Below are 19,964 nucleotides of genomic sequence, written 5' to 3'. Positions count from 1 at the left end.
GGCGAGCGGTGCCCCGGCCGAGGTGGTCCCCAGGCAGAGGCAGAGGCGCCAGGCTGGTTATTCACACAGTTTATTTGCTCAGTTCGGGTGTCTTACAAACAACAGGGGGGCCGGGGAGGGGGGGGAACTTCAAACGGCTTCGTCACAAGTAAAAAGCACGGGGGGGCGCGGGAAGTGCACTTCAGCTGAGCCAGGCGGGGGGATGGCGCGGGGCTCGCCGGGATGGGGCTGGGGCACGGCCGGGCTCCTCGCTGCTGCTGCCCCCTGACAGCCCCAGCCCCACGGGGGCCTGATCCTGATCCTGCCTCTGCCAGGGGCCAATGCTGGGTCCAAAGGCAACCGGGGGGCTGGGGGTGCCGAGGGTGGCAGGGGGCCTAGTTTGGGATCAGCACCCGGGGAGGGGGTGGCAGGAGGTGACATGAAACCCCGTGGGGGACCCGGCCCTGAACCCCAGGGATTAATGGGGCAGATGCCCCCCAGCATCCAGCCCCAGCACCCCACGTCACACACACCCTAGGACTGGGGGTCTCCTGGCCGTGTCACTGCCGGTGGCAGGAGAGGCTCTCCCCTTGCCCCGATGGGGCTCTGCCCCTCCCAGAGGCTTTTGGCGCACGGCTGGGGCTCAGGGACAGCCCCCCCCCCCCAGGAGACCCCACACTGCAGCACTGCCAGCCCCCACATCCCCCCACAGCCTCTGGCCCCTGCTCCCTGCCCCGCAGACACAGTCGGGGTAAAACCACAGCCTCGGTGGCACTGGGGCGGCAGCTGGGACGTCGCAGCAGGGCCCCCGGCGCGCCCGGCTTTGTGCTGCAGCAAGGACCCACTCGGACCAGGACCTCGGGGACCGGGCTGGGGGGAGACGGGGGCTCCCAGCAGGAGCCCTGCCCGCGCTGGCTGCTTTGCCAGCAGCTCCCAGGGTTTGGGCCAGGCTCAGCACCCAGGGGTGCCTGGCTGGCCATGGTGGAGCCCCCCCTGCTGCCCCAGAAGGTCTCGGTGGGGAGGAAACGCTAATGCTGGTGGTGAAATCCCCGCCGACGGGCTGGGGCGTGGGGCAGGGGAGCAGGGAGGCTGCTGGCGGTCCTGGCACGGGGCTACGGCCCCGACCTTCACCACCAGGGCATGGAGACAGCATCCCAGGGACACCCTGCACAGGACACCAGTCCCCCCAGCAGGCCCCAGTCCCAGCACCTGGGGTGAACTGGGCTGGGGACCTGACACTGGTCACCCACAAACTGGCTCTGCAAAGCTGCCACGGCCGGGGCAGCTCCGGCTGCAGCTGCCTGGGGCCAGGAGGATGTGGTGAGGGCGCAGGGGCCACCCCAGGGCAGGGTTGGGGGGCGCTGGGCCACCCTCCCGCTGCTGCGGGGTGTCACAGGCAGGTCCAAGCCCCGATCTCATCCCTGTGGGCTGGGGCTGGGACCCCCTGCTCCCCCTCTGCTCGCTGCCCTCACGGGCTGCCCCCAGCCATCGCCGCCCCCCCGGGTGGGCAGTGGGCACCCAGACACGGCCCCGCTCACCCCCCCTCGGGTGCTGGAGCCCAGTGACACCGGCAGGGCAGCTGAGGTGTTGGAACGGCCCCGCGGCAGCGGTGGTGGCGTCGGTACCTGGCCGGTGGCTGCCGTCACCACGAGCAGCAGGGTGAGGAGCTCCCACACGGAGAGAGTCCAGGAGAGTGGAGCCAGACTCCCTGCCTGGACCCAGCCTGCGCCCGCCCCGTGGGAGCTGCGCCTGGTCCACGGCACCCTGCGCACTCCCGGCACCGCACCGACAGCCCGGCCGAGCCCAGCATCACGGAGCCAACGATGGCCAAGCCCCCGGGATGGAGCCGGGCCGGGGATGTGCTGGAGAGACGGCGCTGGACGTGCAGGGGAAGGGCTGGCGGGGGGCTTTGCGCCGTGCCTGCCGCGGGCTGGGTGACCACGGGTCCTGCCAGCTGCTGGACTTGTCTCTGTCCCCTGGCCCGGCCGGCGAACGTCTTCCAACGGCGGGTGGGAAATTGCTGGAGGAAGGAGGGAAATGCTCCCGGTGTCTGTGCCGGGGTGAGGCAGGGCCGTGGGGAGGGGCAGGCGAAACGTGGGGCATGGGGGGGGGGGTCTCTAATAAATATCACACGCAGCACTGGGGGTGTTGCACGGAGCGGGCGTTGGACAGACGGGGCGAGCGATGCCACGGCCTCGGCGTGCTGCTGCCTTTGGTAGGCTTTACAAACACCGCGTTGGATTTCCCCAGTTCTTAAGAAAAAAGGGGGCTGTGTCTGGCCAGTAAATAACCCTGTGTCCTGCGGGGCCGCGGGCCTGGGGAGCGGGGGCGGAGGGGCTCGGCGGGGGCAGCCTGCTCTCGCCGGCCGCGGGGCTCACATCACCGTGCAGCATTTGCAGCGCTGCTTCTTCGCGTCCATGTCCTGCTCAGCCTCCTTGGCTTCCGTGGCGTTGGCGCCCAGCTTCTGCCCGCCCGGGGCCTCCTCCCCCTGCGGCAGGGCGGCCGCAGGCTCCAGCGCCGTGCCGTTGGGCGGTGCGTGGTCCTTGCACGCCGGCTCCTTGCTCTCGGCGTCCTCGATCACCACCAGCTCAGCCTTGATGGTGCCCTCCAGCCCCAGCACCTTCTTGGTCTCGTTCTCGTCTTCCACGTTCTGGTAGCCCATGAAGATCATGGTGACCGGCTGCTCCCGGCTCGGCTCCGCGCCCTCGCCCGGCAGCAGCGCCGTGGAGTTTTCCCGCGGCTTCGCCTGCAGCCCCGTGATCTCCCTGCGCGGCGTCGGCTTCTGGCTGGACGGGGCGCTGCCGGGCGCCTCCTCGCCCACCTTGACCTCGCTCAGGGTCACCTCATCTGCCTTGTGAAGGAGCTCGTCGACCTCCGAGGAGCTGAGCGGGTGGGCCCCGTTCTGCAGGGCCCCAGCCTCGGCGCTCACCGCGTGCACCACTGCAGGGACAAGAGGAGGAGGTGAGGGGTGGCGGGGAGGGGGCTCGGACTGCACCAGGACGAGCCCCGCTCGTGCAGCCCAGCTCCCCCGTGCCACCCCCTTGCCCCCAGGCCAGGCTCACCTCCTGGCAGCCCCCAGCCCTCCCAGCCCCTGCTCCATGCAGCGAGTGGAGTGGCTGCACCAACGGCACCACCCGAGGAGCCGCTCCCAGCCCTTGGCACCTCTGAACCCAGGCCCCGGGCCAAGGCGATGCTTTGCAGCAGGTCCCCACTGGCGCCTGCCAGCCCCGAGCTGAGCACCCCATCCCACTGCGCCCCGGTGCCCGCAGTGCCTGGTGGCCCTGTGCCCATGGAGGGACGGGGTCTTCTGCTGCTGGTGCGCAGCGCACGAGCACTCGCAGCGCTGCAGGGCAGGCGGAGCTGTGCTCGGCGGTGAGGGATGCACCCAGCGCATCGCATTTTCCACTTGACTTGGAGCATCATGTGATGATCAGTGCAACAGCCACGGAACGCAGTCAGACGAGCGATAACAGATAATGACCGGGCCAGGCCGGGCTGGCTCGGCCGGGAGTGACCTGGGCTGCTCACTGCCGAGGGGGCTCCTCGGCACCTCCTTGGGAACGGGGGGTCCTGGGCCCCCGGGCAGTGCAGGGTCCCGCTGTGCTGAGGCAGGTGACTGATAGAGGTGGTGGAAGTGACGGAGGTGACGGAGGTGGCGGTGACAGTCCCTCCCTCCACAGGGAGGACGTGGTGGAGCGGGGCCAGCTGCGGTCAGCCCGTGGAGCCCAGGGTCTGCTCAGCCACCGCAGCTCCCGGTCGTATTCCGCAGCTCCGTGGTCAGTCCTCGCTGCTGACACAGCTGTCCCTCAGTGCCACCAGCACCATCAAAGCAGGTTCCTGGGTGGCCCCAAAAGCAGGCACTGGTCCCTAAAACTGCTTCTTCCCTGCACCCAGGGGACGGGCTCTGTGCTGCCAGCCTGCGCAGCTCCACTGCGCAGGGTCGCAGGGATCCCCAGCAGCCCAGCTGCTCAGCCCCATCCTGTCCCTGGACGGGAGGTGCCCATGACACCAGACCGACATGATGCCAGTGCCATCGCCTCGCTGGTGAGATGTGCTCCTGGGGCTCTGGATGCAGCAGATCCTCTTCCGTGCTCCCCATCAGCACAGGGACTTGACGTGCAAACCCGGGCTGGCCCCTCAGGACCGTCCACACCACGGTGCTGGGATGGCTCCCACGCCGGGCTGGCTGGGGCACAGGACGGGCTGTCGAGGGCTTGCCCCGAGCTGGTTCCCCTGTGGAGCCGGTGAAGGCAGCAGGAGCTGCCCCGGCTCTTCCTCACCCTGGTGCCCATGGGATGCTCGGGCAGCTGGTCCCTCGTCCCCTGCCCTTTGCTCCTGACGCCTGCCAGCGGTGCGGGACGGGGCCATACCTTTTAGCTCATCCTCGTACACTTTGACCCCTTGCAGACAATGGTTCTGGGGGAGAAGGGTGGTGCTGGACAGGACCTTGGTCTCCCCAGTAACTCTGTCCTTCTCCACTGTGATCTCCACTGAGTACATGGCTGGGACACAAAGAGCACAGTGAGCGTTACGGCGGCCCCGGCCCTCCCCAGCCCGTGCTCAGCAGCCAGCAGCGGGCAGGCGCAGCGGCACGGCGCGGTGCTCAGCGGTGCTCAGCGGTGCTCAGCGGCGTTAGCAAGGCAGCAGGCTGCAGCGAGGAGGAGTGAAGGCAGAGGCAGGTGCGACATCCCGGGCACTGCCCTCCTACGGGACCCACGGGGCTCTCACCGTCCTGGTGCTGCCGGCATCCCCTTACCTCCGCGGCTGCTGGGCTGGCCCCAGGAGGCAGCAGGGCCAGCGGCCGCCGCGTCCGTCTGTCCGGCCAGCGAGTGGGGCCAACCGCAGGGGCCTGGGCTTGGGGCCAGGATCACGTTCATGGGACGCGGCGCTGAGGGCGCTGGTGCAGGCCGAGGCGGCAGGGCAGCCCCTGTGCTTCGTGGGATGGGTGATCCTCGGCATCGGTCCTTCATCTCCCCAGCTGGTCCCTGCGGGCACCGGGGTCACCTCGGCCCGGCGGCGCTTGGCTCCATGGGCACAGAGCTGGGTTCTTCCCAGTGCCTCAGCCCGGTCTGAGCGTCCCCAGACCAGAGCAAACCTCTCCAGGAGCTCCAGCCCTGTCCCAGCACGGGCGGCTCGGTGCCGGCTGCTGCAGCCCCGCAGCCCCTGCCTGCTCCCAGCGTCTGTGCAAGCTCCCGCAGTCAGGCAGCCCCAGCCCCGGCCCCGCATCTCTCCTCTCCCTCGCACCGAGAAGCCGCAAACAGAGCAGGAGGCAAAGGATGAAACTGGAGCAGAGACATGGAGTAGGGAGGGGAGGGCATGGGGGCCCTGAACAGCAAACCAGCCGCGGGATTCCACTGAACACGAACCCTCCGATGGCAAAGAACCGATATTTTATGCCCTAGGCTTGGAAACTCATGGAGCGGCGGGGATCGTTGGTGGCAGGGCTGCAGGATGGGCTGTGCATTGAGGGCGGTGAGCCACAAGATGCCACGGGGCGGGAGGAGGGAAGCGACCAGGAGGGAGTGCTTCTCGCGTGGAAGTGGGCACGTACCTGCCTTCATCATGTCGGTGCCTTCCACCGCCTTCATGGGGCTGCTGGAGACCTTCTTGGCTGGGGGTGGAGAGGAGAAGCGAGGCCCTGAGCCAAGATGATCCCCAGCCACCCACGTGCCCCACACACGCCCACGGGATGGCCCCGGGGGAGACGGAGCCTCCCGCTCCCACCTGGACGGGCTCCCCCTGCAAGGGGGATGTGGGGTCCAGGGTCACCTACCTACGGCTGTGCCCAGGGGACTCTGCAAAACAGAAGAGCGAGGTTAGGAGCTGCAGGGGACCCACCGCCCCGTGCACCCGGCCCCGGTGGTGAGGCACCAAGCACAGCCCCCCCCCCAAAACGCAGCCCCTTGCCCCCCCACCCCCTGCCCACCCGGCCCCGCAGGCGGTCGGCCATGCCCACCTTCTGCGCGTTGGGGACGGTCTCTGCCTTCTCCTTGGCTGGCACCGCCGCCACCTCGGCCAGGTTCTCCTTGGTGGACGCCACCGAGCTGCTGTTCTCCAGCGTCTCCAGCTCCTTCTCCAGCCTGGGGGAGGAACCGGGCCGGGGGCTGCACTCAGACCAGGGAGCACGGAGCAGCGACACACACCCAGGGACAGACGGACAGACTGCCACTGAGCCAGCCCCGCAGCGCTGCCCCCCGGCCCCACGGGATGATTAAACCCAGCCCGTGGGCACTGGCAGTGCCATCGGTTGGTGGCACAGAGCGACGCCACCTCATCCACATTTTGCTCCCAGAAGCGTTCACCCCGATCACATTCCCCAGGAAGAAGAGAGCCCCGGCCATCAGCCCGGCGAAGGCCCCATGCGGCCCCCGGAGGTGGCGGGGCCGGGGGAGCCCCCCCGATTTCCCCCACGTCCCCCCGTGTGAACGAGGGCACCTCCGCGCCGCAGCTCCCAGCCTTTGATTCCGTCTCCCCGCGAGCTGCCCTTTCCCTCTGCAGCCCGGAGGAATGCCCCGCGCCATTACACGGACACAAAGGCCCCTTCGCGCCTGGCCTGGCCCTGCTCCCATGCTCGGTAATTAACCGGTAATTAACGGGCGCAGCCAAGGACCGGGTGCATTCCTGCCGGGCTGCCGGGACACTGCCAGGGGGGTCCCTGCCCCTCCCACGCCGTCAGCACCCCAGCACAGGGGGGCTGGGAGGGGGCTGCCCCCCCCTCACCTCCTGCCACCGCGACCACCCAAGGGTGCCCAGGGAGCCGGCCCCGCTCATCCCGAGCGCGGTGGCAGCGTGGTGGCAGCACCCGTTGTGTCTGACGTGGGGACCCAGCTGCCCCTTGGCCTCCTGTGTGCCCGGGGGGCTCGGGCATCCTCTGAGCACGTCCCTGGCACCCTGAGGGCTCCCAGGCACCAGCCCGCCCCGCCATCCCCAGCCCCGTTACCTCTGGATGGTTTCCTCCAGCTCCTTGGTCTTCACTTCATCCTCCTGCATTTGCTTCTTCATCGCCTCATCCTCCTCGGAGGCAGAGGACGGGGCTCCCTCCAGCAGCCACCTCTCCCGCAGAGCCTTGGACTGGGGAGCAAAGCGGGGGGTCACGGTCCTGCTGCCCCCAAGGCCGGGGGTTCTGGCCCATCCCTGGAGCAGAGGGGGCGGTCCCCAGGGGGGTCCTCACCTTGAGATGCTGCAGCTGCCGCCGGTCATCCTCGAGCTGCCGCCTCTTGTTCTCGATCTCTGTCTGACGTTTCCGCTTCTCCTGCGGGGACGGGACAGCGGCAGAGCCGGGGTCGGCCTGGGGCAGGGGCTGCAGCGGGCACTGTGGGCAGGGGGGCACCTCCATCCCAGGGGGGTGCAGCCTCCGGGCTCGGGTCTGCACGGCTGGAGCCCCTCACCTCGCCTCCGCCCTGCTCCCTCATCCAGCCCCCCCCCCGGGACTGCACCTCACCAGCCCAGTGCTGGGGGAAACTGAGGCACAGAGGGCGCAGAGCACGGGCTCTTTTCGCCTGGCCCTGCTGAGCGAGAGCCGGCCAGCTCCGGGGAGTCCAGCCCCGTGCGGCCTCTTCCCCTGGCCCCACCTCGCTGCACATCCTGGGGTCGGTCCAGATTATTTTAGCAGAGTCAGTCCCAATCCCGGGAAGCGTCACTCGCTTTTTTTCCTCCTCTGGCCCCAAACAATTTGCTCTTTGTACAGTGCAGATCGGCCGATAGCGATGGGGATGGGGAGCGGGGAGCTGGCAGCCGGCGGCGGCACCGGGGGCCAGGGAGCTGCTGCGGGGCAGGGGCAGGGAGATGGCAGAGCCTGCACCCCGCAGGGCCAGGTCCTGCACGAGCCCCAGCCCTTGGGGAAGGGCAAAGGGGGGCTCCTCACTCGTTTCCCTCTCCCTCGGGGCTCATCAAGGTGCCACTTCGTTAATTAACCCTCCCAGCCGCCAGCTCTGCCCCTGGTTCAGAGGTACAGAACCAAGCCCGGAGGGTCCCGGGGGGGGTCACCTCGTTGGGGCCAGGACATGGGGCCAGCAGCCAGGTGCCCCCTGCTCGCCCGAGGGGACTCACCGCGATGGCCTGCAGCCTCTCCTGCTGAAGGGTGCTGGCCTCCACAGCCCTGCAAGAGAGCACAGAGCAGCCGTGAAGCGCGCGGCCGGCTGAATGGGGACATTGTGCCGCCGGCGGGCCGGACACCGCGCACAGACAAAGGCCGAGCTCTTCCCTTCCGCTGGCTGCTGCCTCCCCTGCCCTTCGCCGCCCCGAAGCCGAGCACTCCTCGCCCCGCACGTCTCCTCCAGGCACCCGTTCCCGCTGTCTGTCCCCTTGCAGGTGGCAGTGACCCCGCGGCACGCGGGTGGACGCAGCACCTATGGAGGTGCTGTTAAACCTGCCTCACACGTCCCATTGCAAGCCCCTTCCTTGGCTGCCCACACCTTTCCTGATCAGTGACCTTTCTGGTGTGTGCGCACAGGCACACGCGTGCAGACACAGACACACCAACGAGCACAGACACACCGACATACACAGACACACGGACGTGCACAGACACACGGCCGCAGCCACACGGCCCTGACGTGCTGCAGAGCACCAGGTGCGGGCGCAGCCGGGCTGGAGACGCCCGCCCGGGGCCCGTCTGCGACCTGGGGAGGCTGCGGTGCCGCCGGGAGCAGGTGGGCTGCGTGCCAGCCGACGCTAACGAAGCGCTGAGCTGCGGCAGTAATTAGGGTGGGAGGCTCGGCGGTGGCGTAAGGCGATGGATCATTGCCATTTGCTTGCCAGAGCAAGGGACGGCGGAGCCCGAGAGGGGGCAGGAGCAAAGGGAGTGAGTCTCGGGGAGAAACGGGCTAAGTGCGTACCCATTTTCTCAGCTCCCAGGAGCTCCTGCCCTGGCTGGGAGCGCTGGAGCTGGGGTGGCCAAGGCTCGGGGGACAGTGGGACACCAACCGCCTCCCACAGGTCCTGTCCCTGCACACACCAGGCTGGGCCCGAGGGCTTGCAGCGCTCAGAGCGAGCGCAGACCGTCCTGCCCACAAGGGACGGAGCGGGGCTGCGGTGGCCCCGAAGCATTCCCAGAGCAACCAGGGACCTGCAAGTGCCACTCGGCTCATCCCCTCCCAACCGCCCTCCGACGGTGCTGTGTTCAGGCTGTTTCCCCTGTCCCCACCCCAAGCAAAACATTTCCATGGCATGCAAAACATCACTGCTTTCCAGAAAGCCCCGGAAAAACAACGGGGACATTTCCTGAAGGGGCCATGGAAAACGTGATGCCCCGCGGTGACCTTCACCTGCTCCCCACTCACGGCACCCCCCGGAGCCGGGCCTGGCCCCATGTCCCGCTGGTGCGAGAGGAGCCCCCCGCCTCTGCCCTCCTCCTCCTCGAAGGCAACGATTCCCCCGCACCCGGATCCTGGCAGCGCGTGAAATCAAGGCCAAACAAACAAACCGGGGACGGTGCCGCTTTCGGAGCGGTTATTTTGGTGCAGTTTGAGGTGATGCCGTGACTGCTCTGCACACGCACGCATGCGCTCGCCCGCTGTCAGCAGCCTCCATTTGTCAGCGGGCTGGCAGCCCGCCTGCCGTCCCCACGCCGCGCCCAAGCTGGGAAATTAAATACCCAAACCCCAAAGGGAGTCGGAGCGTCTGCAGGTCCCGTTCTCACCCCTGCTCCCTTTGCTGCTGCTCCCTGTCCCGCAGGTAGCGGAGGGCACCAGGGGCCGGCCCCGCTCCCTCCCCGCTGTCCTGACCCCACCGCAGCCCCCGGACCGCCTGCGCCCTGCAGACACCCCTTGGCGGCCGCCCCCCACCCGCGGGCTCTCCGAGGGCCCCCCGCGCCCTCCCCTGCGCCAGCCGTGGGACCAGGCTGGTGGCAGCCCCGCGGCAGCCCCGGGGTGCCCCGTGCCAGGGCCGTCCTGCTCTGGGGCCACGGGCACCCTCCGAGCCCAGCTCTCAGCACCCCAGCCTCGGAGGACTTTGGACCACAGCCCGCTTCTTTCCTGGATCTTGCCCCGTGCAACAGATCCAAACTTTTTCAGTGTTCCTGAAACATTCTGTTCTGCTTTTCCTCCATCCTCTTTATTTTCCATTATTTGCTGAAGCCTCTGCATTCCCGGGGTGAAAGCCAGGAATCTTCCTGGCCCGGGGAAAGACGCAGAACAGGCTGGACGCCCCCTTGCTGCCCCCCCGGCCCCAGCCCCGGGTGCACCCCAGCCCTGCCACAAGGCTCCGGCCGCTCATCCCTCACCTCCAGACCCCGAGAAGGGGCAGGGTGGGGCTGATCCTGGAGCCCCGGGGCCCCTGCCCATGGGGACAGGGCATAGGGACAGAAAGGTGGACCCCCCCCGGTCCCCCAGCCCCCTCCAGCCCCCCAGCCCCTGCCCTGCCCCATCCCGGGGGGGGGTCACCGCGCTCCACAGGACCCTTGGGGCTGGGGGCTGGTGAATGGAGCCCCCGGGTGGGCCAGGGCCGTGGTCACCCCAGGCTCCCCCCGAGCAGCCGCTCCCCAGCCCCAGCTGTCCCCGGGGGGCGGCAGCCCCGGGATGAGGGACGAGGAACGAGGGACGAGGGATGAGGGATGAGGGATGGCCGCGCCGAGCCCGGGCGCCCTGGCAACATCGCCATGGCAACGGCACCCTGGCAACGGCGCCATGGCAACGCGGAAGGGAGGATGCTGTGCCCCGGGGACCAAGGGGGCCCAGCAGCAGGGCTGGAGCCAGGGCGCAGCCGGGCCAGGGACTCAGCACCTCCAAGGCTCCCCGGGAGGCCTCGGCAGCACCAAGCTCCAGCCTCAGCTGGGGTGCCCAGAGGGGCAGAAAGGGGATCCCAACGGCACCAAGCCAGGGGCTGTCGCCCCGCTTGGGAACCACGAGGGCAGAAAAAAAACCAAAGCGACCCCTTCCTCCGCCGCGCCTCATTTCACCCGGTCTCATGAGCTCCTGCAAACAGGTTCATGCTTCGCCCGGTGCCCACTGCGCGCACGTCCCAGCCCTGCCCGTCCCGGGGCAGCTCCTCCAGCCGGTTCTGATGCGCCTCGTGGCCGTGGCACAACAAATGAGGTCGCTGGGACCAGGGGCACAGACAGCACCGGGGGAACTCCCCCTGCTACGGCAGCAGTCCTCGGGCAGAGCCACGCGCCCACGTGTGAGCACGCACGCGCCCCGAGCACGCACCGCGCTCCCTGCCTGGCTCTCCAGCTCTTTCCAGCGCTGCTGATGCCGCTGTTTCCACCATCACAAGGGAAGCCCGTGACCTTTTGTCTCCTCCCCGCCTGACATGAAACAATAATGTTTATTTGCCTTCCTCTGTTTTTTCCCATTAGCTCATCCAAATGTGCGAAGAGCCGTTTCAAGCTGCTCCTCCGCTCCCCTGACCTCCGCTCCGTTCCCACCCGCTCAGCTCCGAGCCAGAGCGGAGGGCAGGGAGAGGCCCTGGCGAGACGGGCCCTGGTGCGGGGCCCAGCGCGGGTGCAAGCGGCGGCAGCACAAGCAGACATGCAGGAGCGGTGCTGGTTTACACCAACAGCCAGACCCCCGGGGAAAGCAGGCCCCGAGTGCTGCTGCCGTGGGGCAGCTGCGAGCCCCCCAAAGCACCGCCGTGGGCAGCGGGGCCGCCCTCGAACACCCTCACCCGTAGCAGGGTGTGGAGGGGAGGGGGCTGCAGCAGCCCAGGGCCAACAGCCATCGACAGCGAAGGCAAATAAATCATCGGCCAGCAGGCTGGGGCGGGAAGGGACAAGGCTCCCTGTGACAGCGAGGAGAGGCTGGGCCTCCGCTGCGCGCAGCCGGGCTGCTCTGAGCCCTGCGGGTGCCCACGGGCTGCGCGGCCCCATCCGGAGCCGCTGCCTGGGGAGGGGACGGGACCGAGGAGGGGAGGCAGGAGGAGGGGTGGCAGCTCCCGAAAACGCAGGATGCATTAGAGCAGCAGAGCTGCCTGATTGATTCCTGGGGCTGAGACGTGGGCTGGGAGTGCCAGGAGAAAATGGATCCTATGAATATTTGATGAACGGAGGCTCAAGGAGAGAGTTTGATTGGAAAATTACAGATCTTTCAAACAATGGTTCAAGTGCCCTCCAAACACTTGGGTTTCCAGCTCCCTTCCAGTTAGAGGAGCAAGGCTCCACTAGGAAACACCCACACGGTTTATGAATGAGAGCAGAGCCTGCCTCCCCCCAGGCAGCCCAGCAGCTCCAGCACCACCCGGGGACGTGGCGCTCGGCTCCGGCCACCCAGGCAGTGTCACGTTGTCCCCGGTCCTCGCTCCTTCGAGGCACCGCAGCTTTGCCACACCAATGCTATGAAGATGAGGGCACGTGAGGCTCCATGCATCCAGTGGGGATGTGGTTCATGTGCAGAGCCCTAGCAGGACACCAAGCCCCAAGCCAGCACCCGCAGCCCCCAGCGAGGAGCTCCGTCCTCACACCACATCCAGCGCCTCCGCACTAGGAAGCACCTGCCTGGAGCAGGTCCAGCCCAGGCTCCCCTCCCCAACGGGAGCTCCAGGGCTGCTGGAGGCCTCATCCTCATCCCCTGGGACTGTCTGGGGCCTGAGGGGCTCGCTCTCCTCCCAATGGGTGGAGTGGTAAGTACAGACTCCGAAGATCAGGCTCCCCGTCACCACCTCTGCCTCCAGTCCTGAGCTCTGCATCCCTCAGGCCTGTCCTGACCCCTCAGACCTGTGCACGTCCTTTCCACGTCCCAGCCTTGCTCTTTGGCTCCCACCAGTGCAGGGGACCCAGGAGAGGCTTCCCCAGGCAGAGCCCCCTGCCCGCCCGCCCCAGCTCCACTGCAGCCACTTCCAGTGCCAAAGCCCATCTGGCCGAGCCCCGCGCGGTGCGGAAGGCATGAGCTGCCCCCCCAGCGCAGGGGAAAGTGGCTATTTCTGGCCAGGAACCAGGAGAGCTAGCGGCAGCAGTTTCCCAAGGAAACATGCTCTTGCTCCAGTTCCTGCCCAGCCTGGCGCACTTGAGGGCTGCGCCGCGGGGCCGCATCTAGCGGCTGCGGGCCGAGCTCCGAGCCCCGGTTCCTGGCATGGGGGCTGCGGTGCCATTGTGCGGCTGTCTGCGGCCGAGCTTTATGGCTTCCTCCAGGACATCTGGGAACCACGGTGGACCAGGTTTTGCTTCACCACAGAGGCACATGGAGGGGAGAGCAGGACCCTGAGTCCCACCCAGCGGGAGAGCCCCCAGGTTACCGCCAGGGCTGAAATCTCCCTCCCCCTCCTCCTCCTCCTCCTCCTCCTCTTCCTCCTCAAGGCTATCGGCTCCTGATCAGGGCTGGGGACGATGGGGAAGGGCAGGACCAAGAGAGCACCCAGCTCCCGAGGAGGCCAGAAGCCTGGAGGAGGCACAGCAAGGCGCAGGGAAGAGCTATCAGAGCAGCCAGAAGTGGAGATGCAAAATCTCCAGCTACTCAACAGCATCAATAGCAGGAGCAGAGGACAGAAAAGCAGCCCCTATGGGACCAGCAGAGCCTCTATAAGAGCTGGAAGCTTTTAGCCAAACCTCCCTTGGCACCAGAAGCTCGCAGCGGCCAGCACCCTCCTCCAGCTGCTGCCAATGCCAAGGAAAGGCAAGAGCCAACCCAAGCCCAGAGCATGCTCCCCAGCACACATTAGCAGCCGCAGAGCCAGGCCTAGGTCCAGGGAGTGCTTTGCCATGGGCCTCTCCTGACCCAGGGCTTTCCTACGCCCCCATCCCAACGACGAGGGTCTGAATTTAGCAGAGCACAACTGACCCGCGGTGGAAGCCAGTGCAGGAGCGCTGGAGCTATAGGTCTGCTCACACACCCACAGCTGCCCAGGGAAAACACGTGTCGGCATGTCATCCAGCAATAACTTTTGCACATTTATTCCAGCCCAAAATCTCAAGACCCATCTCCAGAAGAGCCAAACCCTGAGCGCCCAGAAGGGGCTGTGCTGAAGCTGCCCAAACAGAAGCCGTGCACACTTGGGTTCTGCTTCACTGCTCAGCCCCATGTTCACCTCTCACCTCCAGGGCACGTTTCCCTCGTGGGGATTTTAGTCAAGAAAAGGAACAATCTGGTATTTCCAGCACACAGACAACAGCCCTGGCACATTCCCAAAGGGCTCCTTGTCCCCCCAGGGGCAGTCAGTGGCATCTATCCCACAGCCCCCAGTGTCGGAGGGGCTCCAGAGGGAGGAGCAGAGCTGGGAGATGTGGCATGGGGGAGCTGGGGACAGGAACTGCTGCCCTGCCCTGTGCTGTCACCAGGCCTGGGGGCTGACCCCCTCCCCATTTCCATCCCAAACATTGCACCCAGGCCTCTGAAACCCCCCCAGGCCCCTGCCGGTGCCTCCCACGCCGCTCTCAGCGAGCCGGAGTCCGACCCCAACAGCAGGCAGCAATCACCCCGACCGCTTCCAGCATCCCCAGCAGGGCTGCCCCAAACCGGGGGGAGCTGGCAGCCGAGCAGGACCAGTCGAGCACCCAGCACCTCATTAGCAGGCAGCCCATTAATCGGTGCAGGGCGAGGCGCTCACAAGGCGCAGGCCCCCAGGCTGGGCTGGATGGATGCCTCTCAAAGCCCCTGGTGCCAAACCCAGGAGATGCCGGGGTACCCCCCATGCCGTGGGGGGACCGGAGCCACGGGGAGGGAAGGGAAGGCCTGGGTGTGATGGGGCTGCCCTCTCTGGTACCTGGCGTCGAGCAGCAGCCTGCCCCTCGCCCTCCCGAGGGGCACAGTCAGCACGGGCAGGGTGCCCCCACCTGTGCCCCCCTCTCCCCATCCGCCCGGGGAGCCCCGTGCCCAGCCCGGAGCCGGCCCGCAGGCACCAGCCGAGCGGGGCAGGGCCTCACCGCGGCACACAAAGAGGGTCGGGGCCGGGAGAGCATCCCCGGGCTCGCACGGAGCCGCCCCCGGCAGGAGCCGGGCTGCGAGAAGCCCCCGGGGCTGCCCCCCCAGGCCCCTCGCCGAGGGATGGGGCTGCGTGCGCAGGGAGGGGGCCGCGGGCTCCCCGCCACCCACTCGCCCCCAGCCACACGCAGCAGCAACAACAGGTCCGAACCGCCCAAACCGTCGCCCCTCCACCCCCCCGCCGGCAGGGACTCTCCCCCCGCGGCCCCCGCGCCAGCTCCGGGGCCCCCACCGCCGCACCCCGGCACCCCGCGGCGGGGAGGGGCAGGCACCGGGGGCAGCCCCCACCGAGCAGCAGCGGGGGCCGAGCCCCCGGCACCGGGGCGGACGCGGGCCCCGAGGATGGGGGCCCCGAGCCCCCGGTCCCGGGACGCGAGCCCCTGGGACCGGGCGCCCAGCGTCGGGGGGCCGCGGGGGGGGCGCGAGCCCCGGTTTTGGGGTCCGGGAGCCCCGCACCGGGGGGGGGAGGCGAGCCGCCGGTGTTTCCTCCCCGAGCCCTCGGTACCGCGACCCCGCCGGGGAACGGGGAGGGGGGGTCCGGAGCCCCGGCCCCCGCGGGGCCGCCCCCGCCCCGGCACTGCGGTGCGCGGCACCGGGGGACCCGCGGCCCGGTGCGGGGGTGCCGGGGGGGCGGCCCGGCCCCGGTACTCACTCCATCTTCCAGGCGGGCTCCGCGGGTCGGGGGGGGCCGGGCGAGGCGCGGCGGAGCGGGGCCGGCGGCCGCCGGCGTCCCGGCGCTCAGGGCCCGGCGGGCGGCGGCATCCCCGGCGGGGCTGCGGGATGCGCAGGGATGGCGGGGCCGCGCCGGTGCCGCCGCCTCCCGCACAGCTCCGTCTGCCGGGCGCGGCCCGCCACTGCCGCCGCCCCTCACCCGGCCTCGGGGCGCGGCGCTCCCCGCCCGCCGCCGCCGCCCCCGGGCGCTCCCGCGGCCGCTTTCGGGGTGCGGGGCCCCGAAGCCGGGCCCGGCTGGGCGGAACCGGGGGGTCGCGGGCGCTGCCGGCTCCTGCCCGAGCCCCCCCCGCCGGGCTGAGCCCCGCCGCCCCCGGGAGGGGCTCCCCGGTCCTGGCCAAACGCCCCGCTCCCAGCACCCCCGCACAACCCCGAGGGTGCCAACAGGGACCCCCAGCAGGGCCCGGGCTGCCCCCCCTCAGCTCCCTCTTTCCCGCTGACAGTTGCGTTGGGTAAACGCTGGCAAACTGACACAGGAAGCCCGGGCCGAGGCTCAAACCACGGCGGTGTGAAGAAATCTGCCCGCTGCGGGGGCGCGAGCTCCTCACCCACCCCGGAGCGAGCCCAGCTCCGCAGCGGGGGCACCCCAACCATGGGACCCCCAACCATGGGACCCCCAACCATGGGACCCCCAGCTCTCGGACCCCTGGCCCTCCCAGCCGGTACCCCCTGGGGATCCGGACCAGGGGCTGCAGCCCCCGTGCATGGGCACAGGCCCAGAGCCAGGCAGCGTCCGGGGGGGCTGGCAGAGGGCACAGCACGCAGCAGCCAGGCCACCGCCAGTCCTGCGGGCGCTGCCACGTCCTGGGGAGCGTCCCTGGGCCATGGCAGGGCCCTGCTCGCACCCACTGCGCCAAGAACAGGATTTCATCCCGGTTAGCTCAAGGCACGAGAGCAGCCAGGACAGGGCTGGAAGCTGCTCTGCTTTCACTCTTCCTTCCTTAATCCGCTCCCCTCCCAGCGAGCAGCCTCCGCGCTCCAAGGGAGGCTGCCAAGCAGTGCCGCAGGCCAGGCTGGCTCCGAAGCCCCAGGGACAGCGAGCCTGAGCACCCCCCCCAGGCCCACAGAGCCCCCACAGTCCCGCAGCATTGCACTCCCCACGCCCCCCACTCCAACGTGATTGCACAAGGCAGCAACACCCCAAGAGGAGGAAACCCGCCAGCATCCGCATGGTGACTGTGCCCACAGCACCCCCCTCCAGGGTTATTTAACCCCCCCCACGCACCCCAGGTGGCCCCACAGGAGGTGGCAGAGGCCCACACCGCACCAGCATGGTCACCGCTCTGCTCATCCTCAGCCTGGGGGGCTCCGTGCTGCTCCCGGCGCTGGGCCCAGCAGGTAATGGGACAGCTGGGGCTGCGGGGCTGGTCCCCCGCAGCCAGGGTAGGGACGAGGGGCCCGGGGCAGGAGCCTGAGCACCCGTGGGTGGCGCTGGGGTGCCCGGTCCCCCTGCAGCTGCTGACCACCCGCACCCACCAGGTGCCTGTGGCAGTTGGGTGATCGGGGGGGAAGGCAGCGCTGCCCCACTCCCGGCCCTTCGTCGCCTCCATCCAGATGGACGGGCAGCACGTCTGCGGGGGCTTCCTCGTGTGGCCCAAGTGGGTGATGACGGCGGCTCACTGCCCCATCCCCAGGTGAGCGGCGCTCCGGTGGGGGCACGGGCTCCGGTCCCCTCCCCAGGACACGGCGTGGCCCCATAGGGGTGGATGCTCCCATCCTGGGGGGGTTACGTGGCGCTGGAGCGGCCCCCCAGCCTCCCCGGCCCCCTTCTCCTGTCCGTCCCCGAGGGCTCCCAGCCCGGCGGTGCCCACTCACGGTCCCCCGGGGCCGCAGGCGCAACCCCTTGGTGCGCGTGGTGCTGGGCGCCCACCGGCTGGAGCAGCCCGAGGAGTCCCAGCAGGTCTTCGGCGTCGAGGAGTCCATCGCGCACCCGCTCTACGACCCCCGCACGGTGGACAACGACATCCGCCTGCTCAGGGTGAGCCCCGCGCCCCCCCGCTGGGGTCCCCGGGGGGGGCCCGGCAGGTCCCCGCGCCCGGCCCGGCCGCCGCTAGGTGTCAGCGCTTCGCCGGGGAGCGGCGCTGGAGGCGGCCGAGGAGGCGCCGACCCCGGCCGGGGGGGGCTGCCCGCGCCCCCCCGTCCTCCATCCGGACCGGGACCGCTCCCGGGGCGCGGGGGCTCCAAAATCAGCCGGGGCCGGGGCGGTGGGGAGGGGGCCCCGGGCTGGCCTGGGGAGGGTGGGGGGCAGGAGCTTGGGGGGGGGGGGCGGGATCTGCCCCGGCCCGGGGGGGCAAGGAGGAACCCACACCCCCCGCTCCCTGCCCAGCTGAACGGGTCGGCCACGCTGAACAAGTACGTGAAGCGCATCCGCCTGCCCTCGCCGCACGTCGACCTGAAGCCCGGGACCGTCTGCCTGGTGCTGGGCTGGGGGGACACCTCCAACTACGGCGAGCGCCCCGAGCAGCTGATGGAGACCGACACCACCATCGTCAAGCGCAGCCTGTGCCGGACGCTGTGGAGGGGCCGCGTCTCGGCCAACATGCTGTGCGGGGCCAGCCGCAACGCCACGCTGCGGGGCGTCTGCGCGGTGAGTGCGTGCCCGGCCTCGGCCCCGCCGTCCCGGGGGGATGCTATTCTCCCTCGTGTCCCCTCGCTTTGCAGGGTGACTCTGGGGGACCTCTGATCTTCAAGAGGAAGGTTTACGGCATCGTCTCCTTCTCTGGGGAGAGATGCGGGGACCGCCGGTACCCTGACATTTACACCAAGATCTCCAACTACATCGACTGGGTGCACCTCATCGTGCTCAAGCACCGCCACCCCGAGGGGCAGCAGAAGCACAAACCAGGCCCGGGGGCAGCGAAGGGTCCCGGGGCAGGCAGACTGTGGGGGCCAGCAGGGGGGCCGAGGCATCACAACGGTCTGGCGGCTCCCAGGAGGGCAGGGAAAGGCCGGGACTCCTGGGCCCCCCTCCAGCTCCAGGGGCTTTGATGGTCAATGGGAACTGACAACCAGGGCTCACAGCTCCTGCCTCAGTTTCCCCACGTGCTCCAAGGCAATGCAGGAGACTGATTTTGACTGTTAGCGAGGAGCCAAGCATTCCCCTCCTGCCCCCCCCCCCCAGCTTGTACAAAGAGTCCCAGCACCTTGCTTCCCGTCTCGCAGCAGCAGCATTTTCCTTCCTCAATAAAAGCTCCTTCCCAGACCGCTGTCCACTCACCTCCCCTCTGCCAGTCCTGCTCAGCCAGCAGAGCCCAGCCCCAGTGCTCAGCCCCCTTTAATCCCCCCTTGGCAGCTGGTCCCAGAGGGGCTGATTGGGGCCCAACCTTAACCTTGCCCTGCCCGGGGCGGCTGCCCCTCACCTCCTGCCAGGATTTCCTTTCTCCAGATTTCTCTTCTGTCCTTTCCCTGCCCCGTGCTGCTGGCACGGGGAGGATGGGCAGTGCCACCCTGGCGCCGTGGGCTCGGTGCTCCCCACAGCCCCCCTCTCTGGGTGTCCTGTTGCTCCCCCCCCCCGCAGCCCTTCTGCGCTGGTCCCCAGCCAGACCCCCTGCCTTGTCACGGGGCAGGGTTCTGTGGAGCTGGGGATGCAGGAGAGGAGGGCAGGACCAGACCCTGCTCAGCACCAGGCACTGCCATGAGCTGGGGTTTGAGCCCTGTGGGGCGCCCCCAGGAGCGTGGAGCTGCCTTCCCACGGGGGCCAGGCTCCTCGTCCCGTCCCGTCCCACCCTGTCCCATCCAGCCTCATCCCATCCCATCCCACCGTACACTCGGGGACCCCCCATCATGAGAACCACAGACACGGCCCGGGGCAGGTCGGTTCCCAGCACGCCCGCTCCCGCCTGTGCTGGCAGAGGGGCCGGGGACGCCCCCGGGGGGCTCCATCCTCACCCCCCGCCCAGCACGCCGCTGGCACGGGTACAAGCGCCGACCCCGGGGGTCAGGGGACGTGTGCGAGCTGCGGCAGGGTCTCAGCCAACGCACACAGCGCACGGCTCCTGCCCGGCTTTGCAGCCGTCTCTGGGGACGACTGAGCCGTTCCCCGCTCCTGGTTGTTTGTTTTATCTGCAAATTGCTGGCACGCCACAGCCGCGGGGCGCAGCGGCCCTGCCTGCGGAGGGTCCTGGGGGATGCTGGGGCTGCGGCTGTGGCACGGAACATCCCTCGGTTGGGAGGTGTGGGGGGCACAAAGAGCAGGGCTGAGATGTCCCCCAGAAAGTAGCCCCCCCTCCGGTCCCCGTGGTCCCTGCACTGGGGAGCCCAGCACCCTGCTCGCTGCGGTGGCCCTGGGGACACCGGGGACACCGAGCAGAGACCAGACACTGCCAGGCTGCCAGCCTCCAAGGAAGCCCCAAATCCCCGTGGGCTCCCTGGGAAGCCACAGCCCCGAGGATGCCGGGGCAGGGCTGC

General features: G+C 69.1%; 2 protein-coding genes across 5 annotated transcripts; one reads left to right on the top strand and one right to left on the bottom strand.

Moving 5' to 3' along the window:
• Positions 1–54: 54 nt before the first annotated feature.
• On the bottom strand, positions 55–17,495 carry PALM (paralemmin). Of its 4 annotated transcripts, none has more exons than XM_040537633.1 (9): positions 17,428–17,495; positions 8,029–8,077; positions 7,151–7,231; positions 6,920–7,050; positions 5,936–6,059; positions 5,753–5,774; positions 5,531–5,590; positions 4,350–4,481; positions 55–2,919 (listed from the first exon to the last, which is right to left on the bottom strand). In XM_040537633.1, exons 1-9 carry the CDS (start codon positions 17,478–17,480, stop codon positions 2,354–2,356), a joined length of 1,218 nt encoding a protein of 405 aa, XP_040393567.1. In that variant the 5' UTR covers positions 17,481–17,495; the 3' UTR covers positions 55–2,353. The 4 variants fall into 4 exon arrangements, with proteins under 4 accessions (XP_040393567.1, XP_040393569.1, XP_040393568.1 ...); XM_040537635.1 differs by lacking the exon at positions 17,428–17,495 and adding an exon at positions 15,481–15,596; XM_040537634.1 differs by lacking the exon at positions 17,428–17,495 and adding an exon at positions 10,877–11,540.
• PRSS57 (serine protease 57) lies at positions 17,112–18,759 on the top strand. Its single transcript, XM_040538007.1, has 4 exons — positions 17,112–17,191; positions 17,238–17,535; positions 17,884–18,144; positions 18,219–18,759. Exons 1-4 carry the CDS (start codon positions 17,112–17,114, stop codon positions 18,543–18,545), a joined length of 966 nt encoding a protein of 321 aa, XP_040393941.1. The 3' UTR covers positions 18,546–18,759.
• The last annotated feature ends 1,205 nt before the right edge of the window (positions 18,760–19,964 follow it).

The sequence above is a fragment of the Cygnus olor genome, chromosome 26 (assembly GCF_009769625.2).
Source record: "Cygnus olor isolate bCygOlo1 chromosome 26, bCygOlo1.pri.v2, whole genome shotgun sequence".
In the NCBI taxonomy this organism is placed as follows: domain Eukaryota; kingdom Metazoa; phylum Chordata; class Aves; order Anseriformes; family Anatidae; genus Cygnus; species Cygnus olor.
Note: the sequence above shows the minus strand (reverse complement) of the source record. Positions and strands in the feature narration are given on the sequence as shown.